This window comes from Protopterus annectens, chromosome 17.part0 (genome assembly GCF_019279795.1).
Source record: "Protopterus annectens isolate FY-2018-M chromosome 17.part0, PAN1.0, whole genome shotgun sequence".
Taxonomy (NCBI): Eukaryota; Metazoa; Chordata; order Ceratodontiformes; family Protopteridae; genus Protopterus; species Protopterus annectens.
The window spans coordinates 153,154,994-153,174,926 of record NC_056751.1 but is presented as its reverse complement, the minus strand read 5'-3'; the positions used below and the strand labels follow the sequence as shown (position 1 = coordinate 153,174,926).

At 39.4% G+C, this 19,933-nt stretch overlaps 1 protein-coding gene across 1 annotated transcript in view; it reads left to right on the top strand.

Annotated features, from left to right (window-relative positions):
• LVRN (laeverin) overlaps window positions 1-19,933 on the top strand; it is a 1,030,506-nt gene that overhangs the window by 432,139 nt on the left and 578,434 nt on the right. The window contains exon 6 of the mRNA XM_044059628.1: window positions 2,872-2,985. Within this exon, the coding sequence (XP_043915563.1) occupies window positions 2,872-2,985 (114 nt within the window). The remainder of the gene's footprint in view (window positions 1-2,871; window positions 2,986-19,933) is intronic.

Genomic DNA, 19,933 nt, shown 5'->3' with positions numbered 1-19,933 from the left:
ATGCAGCATTTTGTGCCATCTGTTGTCACTTTCCAGAAGCTGGTAGAGTTTCTCTGATACCTTAACCTTTGCCATTGCAACTGCTCTCTTAGCTTCCTTATTAGCCAACTAGTGTTCTTTCTTTTCCATCTTTTCTATCTCCCACTTCTTCCTACACTCTCTTTTTTCTTTTGATAACTTTTGTCTGCATTCCGCCCCCAGCGTTCCTTACGTACTTTATTTCCATACCTTCACAGATGTTGTATTGAAACTCTTCTTCGTCTTGTCTTCCTTATGTAGCAGAGCTCTAAGGATTTCCTTGAACTTCTCTTCTTTGACTGCTGTCAACTGTAAGGCCTTTAGCCTAGTGTCTGTTAACCTTAGAGTCTTCTCTGAACACTGCTACTAGCAGTTTATGCTGTGGGCTGACCATTTTAACAGGGATGACTTTGCAATCTCTGATTGTACCCCAATGCCCTTTCCTTATTGGGAAGAAGTCTGGCTGAGTTGCATGTTGACCATTTTTCATGTGATCTTTTGATGGTCTCTCTCTTGGCCACCATTAAGTCATTTACCAGACAGAAGTCTAGAATGATCTCTCCTTCTTTATTCCTGTTGCCCCACACATGTTGACTAAGGCAGTCACCATATCCTGTTTTGTTAGACTTGATATGAGCATTCAGGTCCCCCATTAACAATAGGTTCATAGGTTCATAGGTACAAGCCTAGCCATAACAATTCCCTGGCTGTTTCTTCCCACAATATTTACTTCCCTGGTAGTAACTCGTTTTCTCCCACTCTGTCTATCAAGTCCTGTGACTGCTGCCTGAATTCTCTTTTTTTCTCATAATTATAGCCCTGCTGTGGGGCCTATGCCAAGATTATGGAGTCTGATTGCCATACGTCTGTCATTGACTCCAATGGCATCCATCACTGCTTTGAGGATATAGTCTCACTAAAATTCCCACACCATTTCTAATCTGTTCACCCCCTGTCTAGTAGACTAAGAATCTTTGCTGGATCTTTAGTCAACAGAGACTAGACTGAAGTACTTTGCTACAGTAGCCTCTCACCTTTTCTCCTGGACACAGAGAATGTACAGTCTTTTCCTTACAGTCCTGTCATCTAACTCCAAGCTGCATCCTGTCACTGACTCTATATTCAGTGTGGCAATCCTTAGCTCTTTTTTACCAGTTGATTAGTTTCACTTCTGGCTTTCACTCAACAAAGCTATCCCAAGTAACCCAGGCTGGGCAACTGGACACCAGCTGGTTAGCTTATTGACCCAGGCTTTATGGTGAGCATACACTGGGGTGCATAGACTCCTCCCAAGGTTATCATAGGTCCCTAGTCTAGGTGAAAGTAGATAAGATTCTTAATCTAATTAACACTAGTAAATACCCATGCCCATTTTGGGAGGCATTAGTCGATGTGACCAAATCACATACAGACAACTTTTATACCACCAAGTGGCTAGCCCCGATATATCATGCAATCTATGAACTATGTTCTCCAAAGGCTACTGCACAGCGGACGTGGTTCTCAATGCAACTCTTTAGCTAACAGGCACTACCAATAGTCTGGCTGCTGCTTGTACACTGCAATAGCATACTGCTAAAGTTCAACTCACTCTGATACATTTTCTGGTGTGTGCATAGTTGATGCTATACTGTTGTTTAGCCGTGCTTTGTGGGTTTCACAGGCATTATCATTCAGGGGTTCAGGGATTGTCCTGCATTACCTGTACTGCATTAGGGATATGGGGAAGAGATACTAAGGGTGAGTCTTCTATAAATACTATATTGGGCTTTAGATACATAAGTGCATCATCAAGGAGCATCTTGAGTATTCTACAGTGTGATGTCAGAGATGCAAGCAATGTGTCTGTAGTTTTCCTAGGGAAGATCCCTTTAGCTAGTATGGTAAGAGATGCACATACCTTTGTATCCACAAGCATAGGAAATCCAAGCATTACTCCACTTACAGTCTGCGGGCCAAACAGATCAACCAACACCCTTATACTGTCACTGCCAAAGGACAGTCCCATACCTGTTAGTCTTTGGTCTTTTACTTTGGAGTAAGTAATTTGGTGTGTGCAAGGCTACATTACTCACCTCCAGTTGAACTAATGAGATAATTTTGCACTAAGTCACTGGTGCAGTTAGCATTTCTGCCTCTGCAATACTACTGCTTTTGTTGAATATTAGTAAGGCTTCATGCCTGGTGGCCATGAATTTTGACCTGCTCTCCCCTATTCCCCTTTTCATTTCATTAGGCACCCATTAGACTGCATGTCATTATATGGTCATTTCAGTACCCTTTATTTCTATACCTTTTAGGTCATTGCCACATGCTACTACGTGGTTCAAGGAATCACTACCTAGCTGTGCATTCTAGATTTTGGCATAAAAATGTGCTGCAAAGTTTGCTAATTCTATGTGAATACGCCCATTAACAGTGTTTTGAATTTAAAGACACTCATCCATGTTTTCTCTCTCTCTCTCTGTCTCTCTCTTTTTCCTGATAATCAGTTGCATTTTTACATTTGGCAGATTTTGTAAATAATAATACATAATTGTTTAAGATACTAAGAAATGTAAAGGGGTCAAGTCTGATTATTTTGCAATTCTTTTTTAGTTGTTCCATTAAATATTGTCGTTGAAACATGGTTCTTAATGTTATCACGCTTTATTACCTGCTTTGAGACCTCTAATCCCTCTGACACTCCATTCCTATCCTTCATTCAACCTCTCCCTGCACTTTCTATATTATTTAAGAAAATCAGTAACAGAGTTTTAAAAGTTTGCATTTTGTACTTATTGTAATAAATCATTATGGTTACATTGCATTCATGAATAACTTATTTTCATTCCTTTTCCTTTTCATACTAAGTGGTTTGGAAATTTGGTGACCATGAAATGGTGGAACAATATCTGGCTCAAGGAAGGCTTTGCATCATACTTTGAATATGTAGTCTACAAGCATGTTCATTCCGATATGGAGATGGTAAGCAAACTTTTTAATTTCCATTTTTACTTGAAATTATATGGGTTTGAAAAAGCCATTGCATTTTCTTATGAGATGATTTGTCTATTATATACTTCTGCAAATGGTATGCAAGGTGCACCTACTTGAACGGTTATGCTAGTGAACGGTGCTTGCCTGAAAATGTCCTACTAAGAAACTAATATTTCTGCAAACACACTATTTTTAATTCATGCTGCAGGTCAAATGGCTGCACTCATCCAAGTGTGATAACAGATATTTATTGCACTGATTGCTGTCTACCTAGTGCCAACTGCAGGTGATTTGAAAGGGTCTACTTTAAAACATTGACCTACCGGAACTTTGACTTTTAAATCATTGACATGACAACACTGAAACCTCAGAATTCCGAACTCCCAGATTGTTGAAATTTCACTCTGGGAAACTAACCACTGGGCCACCAATGACTACTATATGATCGGAAGCAAACTAAGCCCACTAATGTGAGGGGTTTTACCCCCCCACACACCTCTCCATTTGGGGGCCACACCCCCACACACCCCTAACTAAATATACCACCTTTGAGATCATACTACAGTGGAGAACAGGGCAAAGCTTACCATGGTGGCCCAGTAGTTAGTTTCCCGGAGTGAAACTGAGACATTCTGGGAGTTCGGCTTTCTGAAGTTTCGCTGTCCTCATCTCAACCTTATGAATTTTGAGTAAGTGAAATTTCAATGTTTTAAAGTAGACACAGTTTGAAAGCATTGTGGTGAAACACTGACAGAAAGACAGAAACATCTTGTAAAGTAACCAAAGTGCATTTCTTACATTGCAAACTGATCTTTGTAATTCGATAATCCATATATGATTTTTTGGGATAAAATCAGTTATGAAACATTCCTCAAAAAATTGCCATTGTTTTCTGACTGCTTCACTCAAAATATTTACACGTACTTGCTTTCTGTCTCAAATGGTATGTGCATTTCGTATCAGATTGTGATTTCTTGCAGAGGTTTTATTAATTGCATAAAATCTCTACAGAATATTTGGTTGCTATGCAGTCTGCTACCTTTGCTGAAGATGGACTGTGTTTCTGGCTGGTTGTCTTTGTTTAATTTTGTTGCTGAATATGATCTTGATGTCAGCAGTTCATACTTTAAAATCAGTTTTCCGTGCCCACATGTATTAATTCTCCTGTGTACAGAACAACACATGTAAGCTGCATTTGTTTTGTTTCACACAGCACAGGTGTCTATGTATATCACTTCAAGTGCGTACAAAATAGCATCTGCATAACTCCGTAGCATACAGAGCAGCTTTCTATTCAACAGTCAATGCCATAAAAATGCTTTCTTGCAGCCATTTTAAAATGTCTGTGTTAGTTTCTTGTGACAGTAAAGTGTAAAGTAATATGTTTCAGTTCAGTTTTTTTAAATCATTCGATCCTCTCAATGTGTATTAATTCTGCAGCACACATCCCCTATTCAGTTATTTATTTATTGACATTTATTTACTGGGAAAGTTCAAATGGGTAATAAATGCCCATTTTCAGCAGAGACCTGGGGAGAAAAGCTCTGTTAAATAACATCAAATAGAACAGAAGTACAATTGTAAATTAAAAAAAAGCATATATACATACATACAAACAGTTTGATACTGGAATACATATGATACAATAAAGGATGAAGAAACAACCAGTGATGTAAAAATAAAAATAAATAAAAAATGATGATTAAATATGACAACCAGTATATACAAAAGTGTTAGAAGGCTAGTCTACTATGCTAGGAAATAAAAATAAAAAGATATACATCCACCCTAAGAGTGGGGAAAGGGAGGTGTTCACTGGGAAAGACAGATAATATAATGAGAGGTTAGGTTAGTAAGAAAGTAAAGTATTTGTTAATATAGATCATACAGGTGAGCTGCAGGGGCATGGCCATGAGGTAGTGAGAAACTTTTTGACAAAGGACTTAAATACGTGGAGGTGAGATATAGTTCTGATTGAATTTAGTATAGAGTTCCATAGATTGGCTATGGAATTTCAGTATAAACTTTGCCCAAACACTTTTTTTTGGTTTATAGATTTCAAGCAGGTTTTGTCTTGAGTGCAAAGGGTGATTTGGGAACTAGAGATGAAGTACTGAGGGGACAGAAGGACAGGTAGAGGGTTATATAGCATTTTATAGGTTAGAAAAAATTGCTTTGTTGATCTGGGAGTTCTAACCATTTGAGAGAACGTAATACAAAGCCATAATAAGCTTTATATGGTAGGTTAACTGCAAATGTAGTTATCTAATTATAGTATTGCTCCAGTTGTGATTTAAGAGACATCTGGATTTTAATCTAAATAAGTGAGCCATACAGAAGAGATGGTAAAAGATAAGTGTTAACTAGGGTGATTCTATTAAAAGGAATAAGGATTTTTTTTTTGCTCTATATAGAGACTTAGCTTTTGGGTGGCCGCAGTGGTGCAATGGTTAGCATTACCACCTCACAGCAAGAGGTTCTCCGGTTCGATCCTTGGCTGAGGTGCCTTCTGTGTGGAGTCTGCATGTCCTCCCTGTGGTCAGGGGGTTTCCTCCGGGTTATCCGGTTTCCTCCCACATTCCAAAGACATGCTGTAGGTGGATTGGATACTCTAAATTGGCCCTAGGTGTGAGTGCATGCGTGTATGTGCCTTCTGTGGAAAGTTGGGCACTGGGCTGGTAACTCAACCCCATAAAACTCCACTGCCAATCATGAGTGGACAGGTGATCCACTGTGGTGACCCCTAACCGGGAAAAGCCGAAAAAGAAGAAGAACAGAGACTTAGCTTTTGATGAGTTGTTTTTATACAGTTTTGCATGTGAAGATCAAACTTTAAGTTGCCATCTATGGTGACTCCAAGCAATTTAGTATGTGTAACTACTTCAATATCTGTTTTGTTTAAAAAGGTAATGTGGAAGTTACTTTTCACATTAGCATGTGACTTTGAAAAATAATAGTAGTTTAGTCTTTTTGGGATCAAATAAAATTGGTTTTGATATAGCCACAGTTTGACTTGAGTTGAAGGCATTTTGTGCCATGGATTGTAGTTGCGGCTGTCAGATAAGCAGATAAGAGTTGAGTCATCTGCATACTGAATAAAGCAAGCTGGCTGAGAAGAAGTACATAGGTTATTGATGAAAATGTTAAAGAGCAGTGGTTTGAAAATAAAGCCTCAAGAAAAAGCTGTTTTAACTAAGAGAGAGAGAGAGAAAAAGAGAAGAGAGCAATTTGCCAGATTGATATCTTTCAGACAGGGGTGTAGCTAGGATTTTCAAATTTGTACTGACAGCTCTCAAACTGCTACCCCCCTCCCCAGCCAAGCTTCGGCCATTCTCGTAATTCACGGTTTGCTCTTTTAGTGTCGATGAAGAGGCATTCGCTGTAATGCCTCTTCAGTAATATAATATAAATTCACTCAAACTCGGTTCCTTGAATTGAAAATTAACCTGAAATGTCAGTTCTTTGAAAAATGCAGCATGGTAGTTGGGGTAGAGACTTTATGCTTTTGTTTTCTGTAACTAAGGTACAGGTTTTGAGCTTGAGTAAATTACTAACCACCTGCTACCACTAACTAGGATGTTTCATTCACACACACACCCCTACCTACCTCTTAGTGTAAGAAATATGGACAAAGCCTAAAATAAACAGGGACAGATATTAAATAATGTTCTCGTGAACTTAGAAAGTTGCTAGAATAACAGGATTTGTGCTAGTATGAATTTTTCTAAAGGACATGTAGTCTGAAGCTCAAATGTCTGTCATTATTAAGCAACTTCAGCCTTCAATGATTTTCTAGAAAATCACAAAATTTATGAGGAACAGACACAAAATATGGGGCAAAAATCTGGACATTCTGCAAAATTTGGACAGTTAAGAGGTATGCTACCTACCCCACACACACACACAACCTCTCAACCTCTTACAGCAACAAACTCATAAATAAAACTGAGGCAAAGGCTCAAAAATAAGGACATTTTTTTTTTTAAATATTGCTCTTATAAACTTAGAAAGATAATAGAATAGTAGTAGGTCTTGCATCAGTACGAATTTTCTGAAAGGTATGAAATCTGAAACTGAAATGTCTGCATTATTTTCTAACTTCAGTCTTTAACAATTTGCCACTAATTTGCCAGAAAACTGCAATTTTATGAAAAACGGACCAAAAATGTGATGCAAAAATATAAAATTGCCATACAATACAGCTGGGAACCTGTCAAAGGAGGGACACCATTTTAATATGAGCACAGTTAACTTAGAGCAGCTGACAAAATTAGAGAATCTACATGCATTTCTGAAATAAAAGTAATGTATAACTCTGATCATTACAGTTATTTATAAAAGTAAAGTAAACCCTCTATGTTTTCTTCCAAAATTGCTATTTTGTGGAGGGATCATTAGGGGAAGAGCAACATTTTGAGCCAAAATCAGGGACAGTTGAGGTTTGGCTATGCCTAATTCTATAAAGCAATTTGCATGTACCTCTCAACCTGTTAATGCAATAAATCTGGACAAGGCCAAATATATTGAGGGAACATATAAACAGTATTAAAAATTGCTCTTGTATAAACTGGGACAGTTGATAGAACAGGTCTTATTTTAGCATGCATTTTTCTGAAGGTTATAAAGTCTGAAACTAGTGTGTCATTATTTAATGACTTAATTCCTAAATCATTTGCCAGAAAACCACAAATTGAGGAACAAACCAAAAATAAGAAGCAAAAAATCTATTCATTCTTTGAAAATCTGGACAGTTGGGAAGTATAGTTCAGCTGGGGCTGTCTAAGTTTGCCGCCCTTCCCTCACAAAACCATGGTCGAATGGAGCCTCCCCCTGCAGCCATTCCAATGATCCATTACTTTGCTATTTCACTCCATTTACCATAAACACTAATGTGCATACTGATTTACTTCTATGATGATTTGAACTTCATTTGAAAGTTTTATTTTGCATTTTACAGCACAAACACTAAGACATCTGCTAAACAAACTTGGCATTAAAACTTCTCTGCCCTTGAAACTTGCATTCATTGAAACATTAAAACCCACATTCAAAGAAAAATACATTTTACCCGTGGCAGATAAAAATTTATTCTGGGCTGCTTTTAAATCATAGGCCCCTTGCATATGAAACATACATGTGCTCTTTGATACACCTTCCTATTGCTTTGAACATTTTTCCAGTAAACGATGAAACAAAACTGCCCGATTCAGAACATTTCCATCATAAAAGTCTAGTCAAACTTCTACAGTCCACCATTATCAGTAAATAATATGCACAATCTCTGAAGTAGTAAAAAAAGTCATCTAAATAATTCCACATTAAATAAATCTAACTAATGAAGAGGTTGCTGCTAGCAATCATCTTTATATTTCATGACTTCACCGAAAAATAGTGTCTGATGCCCCTGAGGAATAAATTGCCTAAATTACATTAATAAGCTAGTAATATTGCAATACTAAATGGATGGCAAACTGATAACAGGCTCATAGTTAGTGTCTTAACTTTCAGTACAGCAGCATTCACCCCTTATGGGAGTAGAACCAACAACCTTCTGCATTAAAAGCAAGTACACAACATTTTGTGCTACTAGCAATGTGAGCCGACTTAGCATAATCAGCACTAAACTTCTCTTCCCCTGCAGCTCTCAGTTCCTTGTAAAATCTACGCAATACTCAACTACATCTCAACTTCGCAGCACAAGAATTCTGGAAAAAGCCAAATTTATTGGGGTGGGTCAAAAGGGCAAAAAACAGGAACACATTAAACATTGCTTGTATAATCTTGGAAAGCTGCTAGAATAAAATGCTGTGTTACCATCATACATTTTACTGCCAAGGTCACTGTGCAAAATAGTCAGAACAACATACCACTATGCCAAATCACCTGCTTTGTAAAAGAGAGGAAGACTGAAACTTAAATGGCTATCATTTAATGAATTCAGTTCTCACCATAGCTGTCAACCTCTTAGCACAAAACACCTGGACAAACCCAGTAATGAGGGAATACAGCCCTCAAACATATTCAGTGAATTCAGTTCTTGCCATAGCTGTTAACCTTAGCACAAAAAACCTGGACAAAGCCAACAACAGGGTATTACAGTCCCAAAAAATAAGGACAAATTTCAAATAGTCATAAACTTAAAAAAATTGCTATAAAAAAGGTTGTGTTAGTATATATTTATTGCTAGAATAAAAAGTTTTTTGTAAGATGTACTGAAGGAATTGCTTATGAATATACTTTTCTAGGATCTTAGAAAAGGGGGACAAGATGGCAATTGACCTAAAGTTTGTGATTTCAGATGAGTTACTTCCTTTATGGAGGGGAATAATGAAGATTTGTTTTCCACAAGGCAGGGACACGGGAGTCTTGAATAGATCTGTTAATGAGAATTGTGACTGGGTAGTCCATAGTGAGGTTAAGGTACTCAGCAAACTTCACTCCCTCTATCCCCCCAAAAGCCCATTCAACATTCTGATACTTTTCCTGCACCTTACATCTCCATCCATCAAGTGTTAAAGGCCCTATCCAAGGCAAAGAACACAGCTTCCATGGGACGTGATAGTATCCCAGGCTGTATTCTACACCATCTCCAGCAAGAACTAGCTTCACCATTGAGCACCCTGTTTAACCAAAGCCTAATTACAGGCTTCATTCCAGCAGAGTGGAGAACTGCCATTGTTATCCTCTTGCACAAAGGTGGTGCTACTACTGACTCTGGAAACTATCACCCCATTAGCTTGACAAGCCTGATCTGTAAAGCCATGGAATGTATTATTATGGCTCTTATAAACAAGGACATAGGCAATCTCCACGCACTTGACCCCACCCAGCTTGGATTTGTCGAGGGCAAATCTTGCTCATTGAACCTGGCTGACTTCTTTGAGACTGTCACCAAGGCCCTGGATGAAGGAAAGTCAGTACATACAGCTTACCTTAACTTGTCTAAAGCCTTTGACACAATCCCCCTCTCAGGAATCATCAAAAAGCTAACACAACTTGGCGTATATCCCTGTCTCATCAAGTGGGTGGCCAACCGGCTCACTGATAGGACCCACAAAGTTAAAATACGCACCTCCACCTCCTACAGAAGACCTGTCACTAGTGGTGTTCCCCAGATATCTGTCCTGAGACACCCCATCATTCTCTTTCGGCTTTTCCCGTTAGGGGTCGCCACAGCGGATCATCTCTTTCCATTTCTTCCTATCCTCTGCATCTTGCTCTGTCACACCAACCGCCTGCATGTCCTCTCTCACCACGTCCATAAACCTTATCTTAGGCCTTCCTCTATTCCTCTTACCTGGCAGCTCCATCCTTAGCATCTTTTTCCCAATATACCCATCATCCCTCCTCAGCACATGTCCAAACCAACGCAATCTCGTCTCTCTTGCTTTGTCTCCAAACTGTCCAACATGAGCTGACCCTCTAATATACCGATTCCTAATCCTATCCATCCTAGTCACACCGATTGCAAATCTTAACATCTTTAACTCTGCCACATCCAGCTCTGACTCCTGCCTTTTGTCAATGCCACTGTCTCCAACCCATATAACATAGCTGGTCTCACTACACTCTTGTAGACCTTCCCTTTCACTCTTACGGATACCCGTCTGTCACAAATCACTCCTGACACTCTTCTCCACCCATTCCACCCTGCCTGTACTCTCTTCTTCACCTCTCTTCCACATTCACCATTACTCTGAACTGTTGATCCCAAGTACTTAAACTCGTCCACCTTTACCAACTCTACTCCCTGCATCCTCACCATTCCTCTACCCTCCCTCTCATTTACACACATATATTCTGTCTTAGCCCTGCTGACCCTCATTCCTCTGCTCTCTAGAGCATATCTCCACCTCTCCAGAGTCTCCTCAACCTGATTCCTACTCTCACTACAGATCACAATGTCATCTGCAAACATCATAGTCCACGGGACCTCCTGTCTGATCTCATCTGTCAACCTGTCCATCACCACTGCAAATAAGAAAGGACTCAGAGCTGATCCTTGATGTAATCCCACCTCCACCTTAAACGGATCTGTCACTCCCACTGCAGTCCTCACCACTGTCACACTACCCTCGCATATCCTGTACCACTCTTACGTACTTCTCTGCCACTCCCGACTTCCTCATACAATACCACAACTCTTCTCTAGGCACCCTGTCATATGCTTTCTCCAAGTCTACAAAGACACAATGCAACTCCTTCTGACCTTCTCTGTATTTCTCCATCAACACTCTCAGAGCAAACATTGCATCTGTAGTGCTCTTTCCTGGCATGAAACCATACTGCTGATCACTAATCATCACCTCCCTTCTTAACCTTGCTTCCACTACTCTTTCCCATAACTTCAAGCTGTGACTAATCAGTTTTATCCCTCTGTAGTTACTGCAGCTCTGCACATCACCCTTATTCTTAAAGATAGGTACCAAAACACTTTTTCTCCACTCCTCAGGCATCCTCTGACTTTCCAAAATTTCATTAAATATTCTAGTTAGAAATTCCACTGCCATTTCTCCTAAGCACCTCCATGCTTCCATTGGTATGTCATCTGGGCCAACAGCCTTTCCATTCTTCATCCTCTTCATAGCTGCCCTTACTTCCTCCTTGCTAATCTGTTTCACTTCCTGATTCACTATCCCCACATCATCCAACCTTCTCTCTCTCTCATTCTCTTCATTCATCAGCCTCTCAAAATACTCTTTCCATCTACTCAACACACTCTCCTCTCTTGTGAGTACCTTTCCCTCACTATCCTTTATCACCCTTACATGCTGCACATCTTTCCCAGCTCTGTCCCTCTGTCTAGCTAATCGGTACAGGTCCTTTTCTCCCTCTTTAGTGTCCAATCTCTCGTACAACTCTCCATATGCCCTATCCTTAGCTTTCGCCACCTCTCTCTTTGCCATGCGCCTCATCTCCTTATACTCATGTCTACTTTCTTCATCTCTTTGACAATCCCACTTCTTCTTCGCCAGCCTCTTCCTCTGTATACTCTCCTGTACTTCCTCATTCCACCACCAGGTCTCCTTGTCCTCCTTCCTCTATCCAGATGTCACACCAAGCACCTTTCTAGCAGTCACCCTGCTGTAGTTACCCAGCTATTCGGTAACTCTCCACTGCCTCCCAGTGCCTGTCTTAACTCTTCCCTAAACTCCACTTCACAATCACCCTTTTTTAACTTCCACCATTTAATCCTTGGCACAGCTTTCACATTCCTCCTCCTCTTCTTGATCACCAACGTCATTCTACATACCACCAATCTATGCTGCTTAACTACACTTTCCCCTGCCACCACTTTACAGTCTCCAATCTCCTTAAGACTGGCCCTCCTACATAGTATATAATCAACTTGTGAGCATCTTCCTCCACTCTTGTACGTCACCCTATGCTCCACCCTCTTCTTAAAATACGTATTCACCACAGCCATGTCCATCCTTTTCACAAAATCCACAATCATCTGACCTTCTGCATTCCTCTCCTTAACACCATACCTACCCATCACTTCCTCATCTGTTCACTTCACCAACATGCCCATTAAAGTCCGCTCCAATCACTAGTCTCTCACCCTTGGGTACACTCACCACAACTTCATCCAACTCACTCCAAAATTTCTCTTTCTCTTCCATCGCACACCCAACTTGAGGAGCATATGCACTAACAACATTCATTATTACACCATCAATTTCGAGCTTCATAAACATCACTCTGTCAGACACTCTCTTCACGTCTAAAACACTCTTGGCATATTGTTCCTTTAGTATAACCCCTACCCCATTTCTCCTGCCATCCACACCATGATAAAACAATTTGAACCCGTTTCCTAAACACCTGGCCTTACTTCCCTTCCATCTGGTCTCTTGCACACACAATATATCAACCTTCCTTCTCTCCATCATATCAGCTAGCTCTCTTCCTATACCAGTCATACTGCCAACATTCAAAGTTCCTACCCTCACTGCTACACTCGACACCTACTGTTTGCTATCTACTTCTCTGAGGTCCAGGTAAAGACAAAAGGCCTGTGGCTGGCAAACTTTGTGGATGACTGTATGTTGGGTGTCGTCATTAACTCCCCAAATGTTGTTAACATACTTCAAGAGGATCCCACATCAACAAATGACTGGTGCCAAAGTCATGGCCTTAAGTTAAACACAAAATGTATTATCATACCATTCAAAAAAAACACGGCCGCTATAGATTACCACATCAAGAGCAACTCCCTAAACACACAACCTATGGTGAGAGACCTGGGTACTCAGGGTGACAACAATCTCACATTCGACCATCGTGTAGTGCCAGTGGTCAGAAAAGCCTTTTACTTGGTTCATCTTATAAGTAAAGGGACTGCATCCAGAAAAAAGGAGGTTATTACCTCTCTGTACTCCACCCTCTTTAGGCCAATAATTGAGTTTAACTCCCTGTTTGGTATGTACCTCTCCAAACAGCTGCACCGAGTGGAAGGCCACAGAAATATCTCACAAAGAGAATCAATGGCCTCCAACACCTGTCCTATGTGGACAGGCTCAAATCACTATCACTCTACTTGGTATTGTACAGATTGCTCAGAGGTGATCTGTGTCTTGCCAACAAGACAGTATTGGACCCTGCCCTACTAGAGATGCTGCATATCCGTAAATCTAACTCGTCATGCATTACCTGTTTGAAAGGCCTAAATCTAATATGTGACATCAACAAAACCTGCTAGAGAGACAAGTTTATCTCCAGAGGCTGCCCTGTCTCTGGAATAGACTTCCCATACATGTCAAACAGAGTACCTCGCTGACCCTCTTCAAGCGCAACTTTGATGAGTGGATGGGAAACCACAAATCTGTCCCAGGGGTTCCTCCTGTGTCTCTCATTGACAGGGGCAACAGGTGCTGACTGAGGTTTCATTTTTGTTGATAAAGTCTTGGCTAGGCTTGTAAAGTCCCCAGGGCCATTAGCCTAGTGACATCCTATGATCTTATGATCGTATAATTATTAGCAGTAGGAAAACAGGGTTTAAGTTTCTTTAGTAAGCGTTTAACATATGATGAGGGACAGGTTGGAGACTGAAGGCATGGTGGATTCCAGGACTAGTAGAGTTTTCAGATAGATTAAATAGTTAGGGAGAGCTGGAGTTAAGAGAGGCTATGATGTAAATGAAGAAAGTGCTAAATTTAGTTGCTGTTCTGAGGGGATACGTCTGGCAAGGGGTTTGGTGAAGAAGGAGAGGCAGGTCGAAAAAAATTCTTAATTGAGTTATAGAATTTCTTTAAATTTTTTTTTGTTTTATGATTATCTTCTGGGTCAGTATAATAATTCTTTTGTCTATGTGAATTTGTTTCTTGATGAGGTTGCACAACTCCTTGTATAGTTGTAAGGTTTGAGGGGGGGTTATCTTTCTTCCATTGTTTCCATGCTTTGCCACACTTTTGCATACAGATTCTTGCAGAATGAGACAGCCATGGGGTTTAAGTATTTTTTTACTCTTATTTCTGGTAGGACAAGGCTATTTAAAGTATTCATTTATATATTGTTGAATGTGTTGACAGCTTCTTCTAGGGCTAGGTTTTTGAGTAGAGAACAGTTGACAGATTTTAGTAAATTATTGAATGTATCAGAATGAAGAGTAAAAATATTTTGGGTAGTTCTGTAGTGTTTTTTTTTTTAGTTGTGGGTGATTTCTTTGTCCATGAATATAGAGTGATGGTTACTAAGGGAATCAGGTAGAACTCCCTGAGCTAGTTTACTTTCTGGGGTCAGCTACAAGTATCTAGTCAAGGATAGACTTTTTATGATTCACTTTGTTGAGTTGCCTAGAGGAAGAGATCAGCTGTTTGAACCCATACAAATTATGACTAACAGTTGTGGTGTTAATGTCACAGATAACCAGTCAATGCTAACATCACCTGAGGTAATGATGTCAAGAGTAATATTTGCAGTTATCCTACAAAGAATTTCTTCTAATAAGCTAATATTATTACCTGGGTAATATGTAGATGGCAACTATACAAAACTTCCTTTGTTAACATTGAGAAGAGAGATAAGATGTTCTGCATTTTGGAAGGTTGGTATGTTAGTTTTAAAGGGTGAGAAACATAGACAATTATTATAAACAATTGCACCACCTTCCCCTTTATTGTGTAATCTGTCACATCAAATTATATTGTAGCCAGGAGGTAGAATTTCAGAAACATTGTAGAGGGGGTTTAACCATCTTTCAGTAATAACCGTAATATCTGGTGAGTGCTGAGGAAATCATGCTTGTAGGTCTATAACTTTGGTTAGAATACTACCAATATTAATGGAATTAAGGAAACGTTTTGTGGGTATTGTATAGGAGTTAGAAGCATTGGATGGTGGAATGGATGAGACTGAAGGCCCAGGATAAGATGGATGTCACCATAAAGCGGTGGCGTGGCTAGGGGTGGGAGGTACGGTCTGCCCTGGGTGGCACTTTTACATTTAGTTTTTAATAGTTTAATTTAAACAAACTGTTTCTTAAGGGCATTCTTCCTTAAAACAGGACCCTAGTAGCTGATCCGGTCACATCACATCTGTGCATGGTCAAACATAAGGGAAGTTTGAATTTAAGTAGTGGGTGGGTGGGTTTATTCCTGAAGGTAGGATGGGTTTATTCTTGAAAGTAGGGGGTGGGTGTGTTTATTCTTGAAGGTAGGGTGTATGTGTGTGTGTGTGTGTGTGTGTGTGTGTGTGTGTGTGTGTGTGTGTGCGTGTGTGTGTGTAATGCCCGTTTTAATTTCTCCAAGTCTTTTGGGTTTCTAATACCATGGCAGGAATGGACCCCATTCCTAAGTCAAAGTACAATTAAAGTTCATGAAATTAGTATTGTTTCACTCTTTGATGTTAGCCAAAAGTGCTCTTCGCAGCACCCGCAATGTGCCCAATAATGACTCCTTTTGCAATCCGTACGGTGTTACATGAATTGTTAACATATCTAAATATGATTGTAAATTCTTTTTTATAAGACCAGTTGCTCCTATACTATTGGAACTGTCTGGGTATCTTTCTTCCACATGGCTCTCATTTCTGCCTGCAGATCAAGGTATTTTATGACTTTGTGTCTCTCTGTACGCAAGACACTCTAGTCACTAGGTGTGGTGATTTTAATGATCTATGCTACTTTTGTCTTCTTTTCTTGGACCACTATATCCGGTTTTCTAGCATCTATCTTTTGGACTGTTGGTATTGAGTGATCCCATGTGATGTAAACTTCATCATTTTCATTGATTCGCTGTGACTCATGTTAGGTATACCTGCTGGTTAGTGTTACTCAGGCTCAAACCCTGTACTTTAGGTACAAGAAACAAGAGCCTGAATTCTCTACCCACACCACCACTTGTGATTTGAGGAGTTGAGTCCATAGCTTTCAACTATCCAGATTTTCACAGAATGTCTGGAATGTTTGTCTCATACCTTTGGTGTGTTCCTCTTAAAATTTGTGTTTTTTGGCAAATCAGTGAGAACTGAATTCACTAAATAATGATAGCTATTTAAGTTTTAATCTTCCTATCTTTCAGGAAATGCATGGTAACACAAAACGTTTTATTCTAGCAACTTTCTAAAATTATACAAGCAATGTTTAAAATGTGTCCCTGGTTTTGAGCCTTTGTCTCCACCCCCAAGTAAATTTTGGCTTTTTCCAGAGTTCTTATGCTGCAAAGATGAGAGAAATACTTGAGTGTCAAGTGGATTTTACAAGAAGCTGATAGCGTCAGGAGAAGAGAAGTTTAGTGCTGCTTATGCCAAGTCTGTTTGCATTGTTAGTAGCACAACAGGTAGTATACTTGCTTTTGATGCAGAAGGCCATGGGTTTTACTCCCACAGTATGTAGATGGGCTGCTGATACTGTACTGTGTTGTACTTTAAAGGGTGTGGATGTTGCAGTCATGAGAATGTCCTCCTTTGGAGGAGATACCTAATAACTATGAACCTGTTATCAGTTTGCCATCCATTCCCAATTACAATATTACTAGCTTATCATTTATTAATGTAGCATAGGCAGTGTATTCTTTAAGGGCAACAGGCACTTTATTTGTAGATGAAACAATGAAATATAAAGTGGTTTGCTAGCAGCAACCCCTTCATTAGTTACAGATCTCTTTAATGTGTAACTATTTAGATGACTTTTACTTCTGCAGAGATTGTGCTTATTTACTGATATTGGTGAATTGTAATGAGAGAAGTGTGAGTAGACTTTTATGATGGAAATGTTCTGAATTGGGCAGTTTTGTCATTATTGGTTCATACATTTTGTTTCATTGCTTACTGGAAAAATGTTCAAAACAATAAATTTATAACATGCTCTAAAAAGTGTGCTGTATTGTGCAAGGAATATAATTTAATACAATCAGGAAGGTGAATCAAATAACACATGTTTGTTTGCATGGTCCTAAATATGTGTGCAAGGAGCCTATGATTTGAAAACAGGCCAAAGGTAAACTTTATCCTCCACGACCAGATGCATTTTATTTGAATGTATGCTTCAATGTTGTTTCAATGAATGTGAGTTTCAAGGGCAGAGAAGTTTTAATGCTAAGTCTGTTTTCATTGTGAGACTGTTTTGTTTTGTTTAGTTGATGTCTATCAGTGTTTGTGCTATAAAACTAAAATAAAAGTTTTAAACAAAATCCAAATAATCATTGTAGAAATAAAGCATAAGCAGTATGCACATTACAGTGTTTATGGTAAATGGGGAAAAATAGCCAAGTAATGGGACACTGGAATGGCTGCGTATGGAGGGATGCATTTGACCATGAACTTTGTGAGGGGGAGGGGTGGCAAACTCAAAGACAGCCCCAGGTGGCACAAACTCTAGATATGCCACTACCACAAAGTGTGATTTTAGAGGAGACAGGATTAGGGGTAGTTAGTTTTTTTATATGTTTATGAATTTATTCGAGGATGAGTCAAAGTGAACTGAATGCTTAAATGTTTTATATTTGAAAAGGTGAATAGGTTAGATGTTAAATAAATTTGAGGAAATAGGTATGAAGGAGGGTTTAGCCTAAGTATAGATAGAGTGGCTGGTAGTGTGTTAGTGTGAATAAAGTGTCAGAGTACCACAGTAGGCAGTAAGGTCACATAAAATGAATGGTAGAGACGTGAAGATGCTAAAGGATAACATGGTAGACAGTGAGGACTATAGAGTAGTTAAGGGGAGATTATAGTTAAAAAAGGAAATGTTATTAAAGGAAAAGGGAGGAAGATGAGGAGAAAAATAGATGAGAGTAGAAATGACTAGCTGGATATTCTAGGCAGAATATTCCCTTATTATGGGTGGTGGTGCTGTGGTAGCGTTGTCGCCTCACAGTAAGACGTCCTGTTCGATTCTCAACTAGAGCATCTTCTGTGTGGAGACATGCGTGAATGGGTGTACCTTCGTTGAAGGTTATGCGTCAGGGCCGACAACTCGGCACGTAAAAATCTACTGCCAATCATTAGCGGACTGGAGTTCCACTGTGGCGACCCCTAACTGGGAAAAGCTGAAAGACACAACAACAACATAATCAGTTAGAGAAATGTAAAATATACTATGGTGGGAGAAATTGTGAATTAAACAAAGTATTAGGGAAAAGATTAAGTAGGTGATATGTATAATAAAAGGTTTGTGGGTATGATATCTGACATGACTATGCCTTTTTTAAATTTCAGAGGCCTACAAACTAGAACTGACAATTGTTATTTATTCAAATGTTTTTCTATGCTTGGAGAGTATTGATATTTTTACTATTACCAAAACATGAGCTAACAATGAATGTAAACGGATTCTTAGTTCATAGGTTCACAGGTAAGAACTAGGCTAACTGCCATTGCAGGCCAATGAAACCTAGACAATTTCCATGTTTGTGCTCAAACTCACCTATCCCATTTGGTTTTAAATTGGCCTTACCCATCCCATAATCAATAATTAGATATTAGATATTATCCCTAATGAGAATAACTGGGATCACACCATAGATAATAGGATGGCGCAATTGTGCAGCATTAGCATTGTTGCCTCACAGCAAGAAGTTCTTCTGTTCGATTCTCGGCTGGAGTGCCTTCTGCGTGGAGTCTGCATGTCCTCCGTGCATTTGTGTGGGTTTCCTCTGAGTGTTGCAGTTTCCTTCCACGTTTCAAAGATGTGTCTGGAGTGTTTCTCCCTGGGTCTTCACTGAAAATTGGCTTCATTCCAAGTCGGACTTTCCCAGTTAATAAATGTTAAAAGAAAAAAAAAATGAGGGGACCCAGGCATGAGATAAAGCATTTAGGTGCTGCCTCTGTCCATAAGTAGTACAGGGGGCCATCCTGGGGTAAAGTTTCTGTTTCCCATCCATAGATCCAAGTTATGCTTGAATATGGACAGGGATGAACTTTATTTTACATGGATGGGGAATCTGTTCAACAGCAATGATATCCTCTCTGAGCTATACAAGCTGTTCTGTTGATGTTGCAAAAGAGGGTTAGATCCCTAGGTCAAATATTTCTGATGTCATTTGATTTGCTGATCTGCAGTAAACAGGATATAAGCAATATAAAAATACTCAGAATATTGTCTATAACAGTATCTGAATAATTTTATTGTACAGCCATAAACATTCAAACAAAAACTAATATAAGCCCCTTTGTGCAATGCACTGAATTTCTTCAGACAATGAAACTGATTGTCTTCTAACCAACAAATTCCTGTATTAAAAAATGAACACATAACCCTAAAGGGGAAGGAAGGCAGGTCCATGAAAACAATATACCAATGGAAGACCCTTAGTAAAACCCCATAACAAATAGATACATTAGTCAAGCATTTTTAACCTCCAGTCTAAAATCAGTTCAGTAAGATTTTACCAGTGGTTGTGCAGTGGGATGACTCAACAGTCAATTGAAAATTATCTAATAAGAAAGCTGTCAAAGAGCAAATAGGCAGACGCAATGATGCTATGCTCTGCTGTTC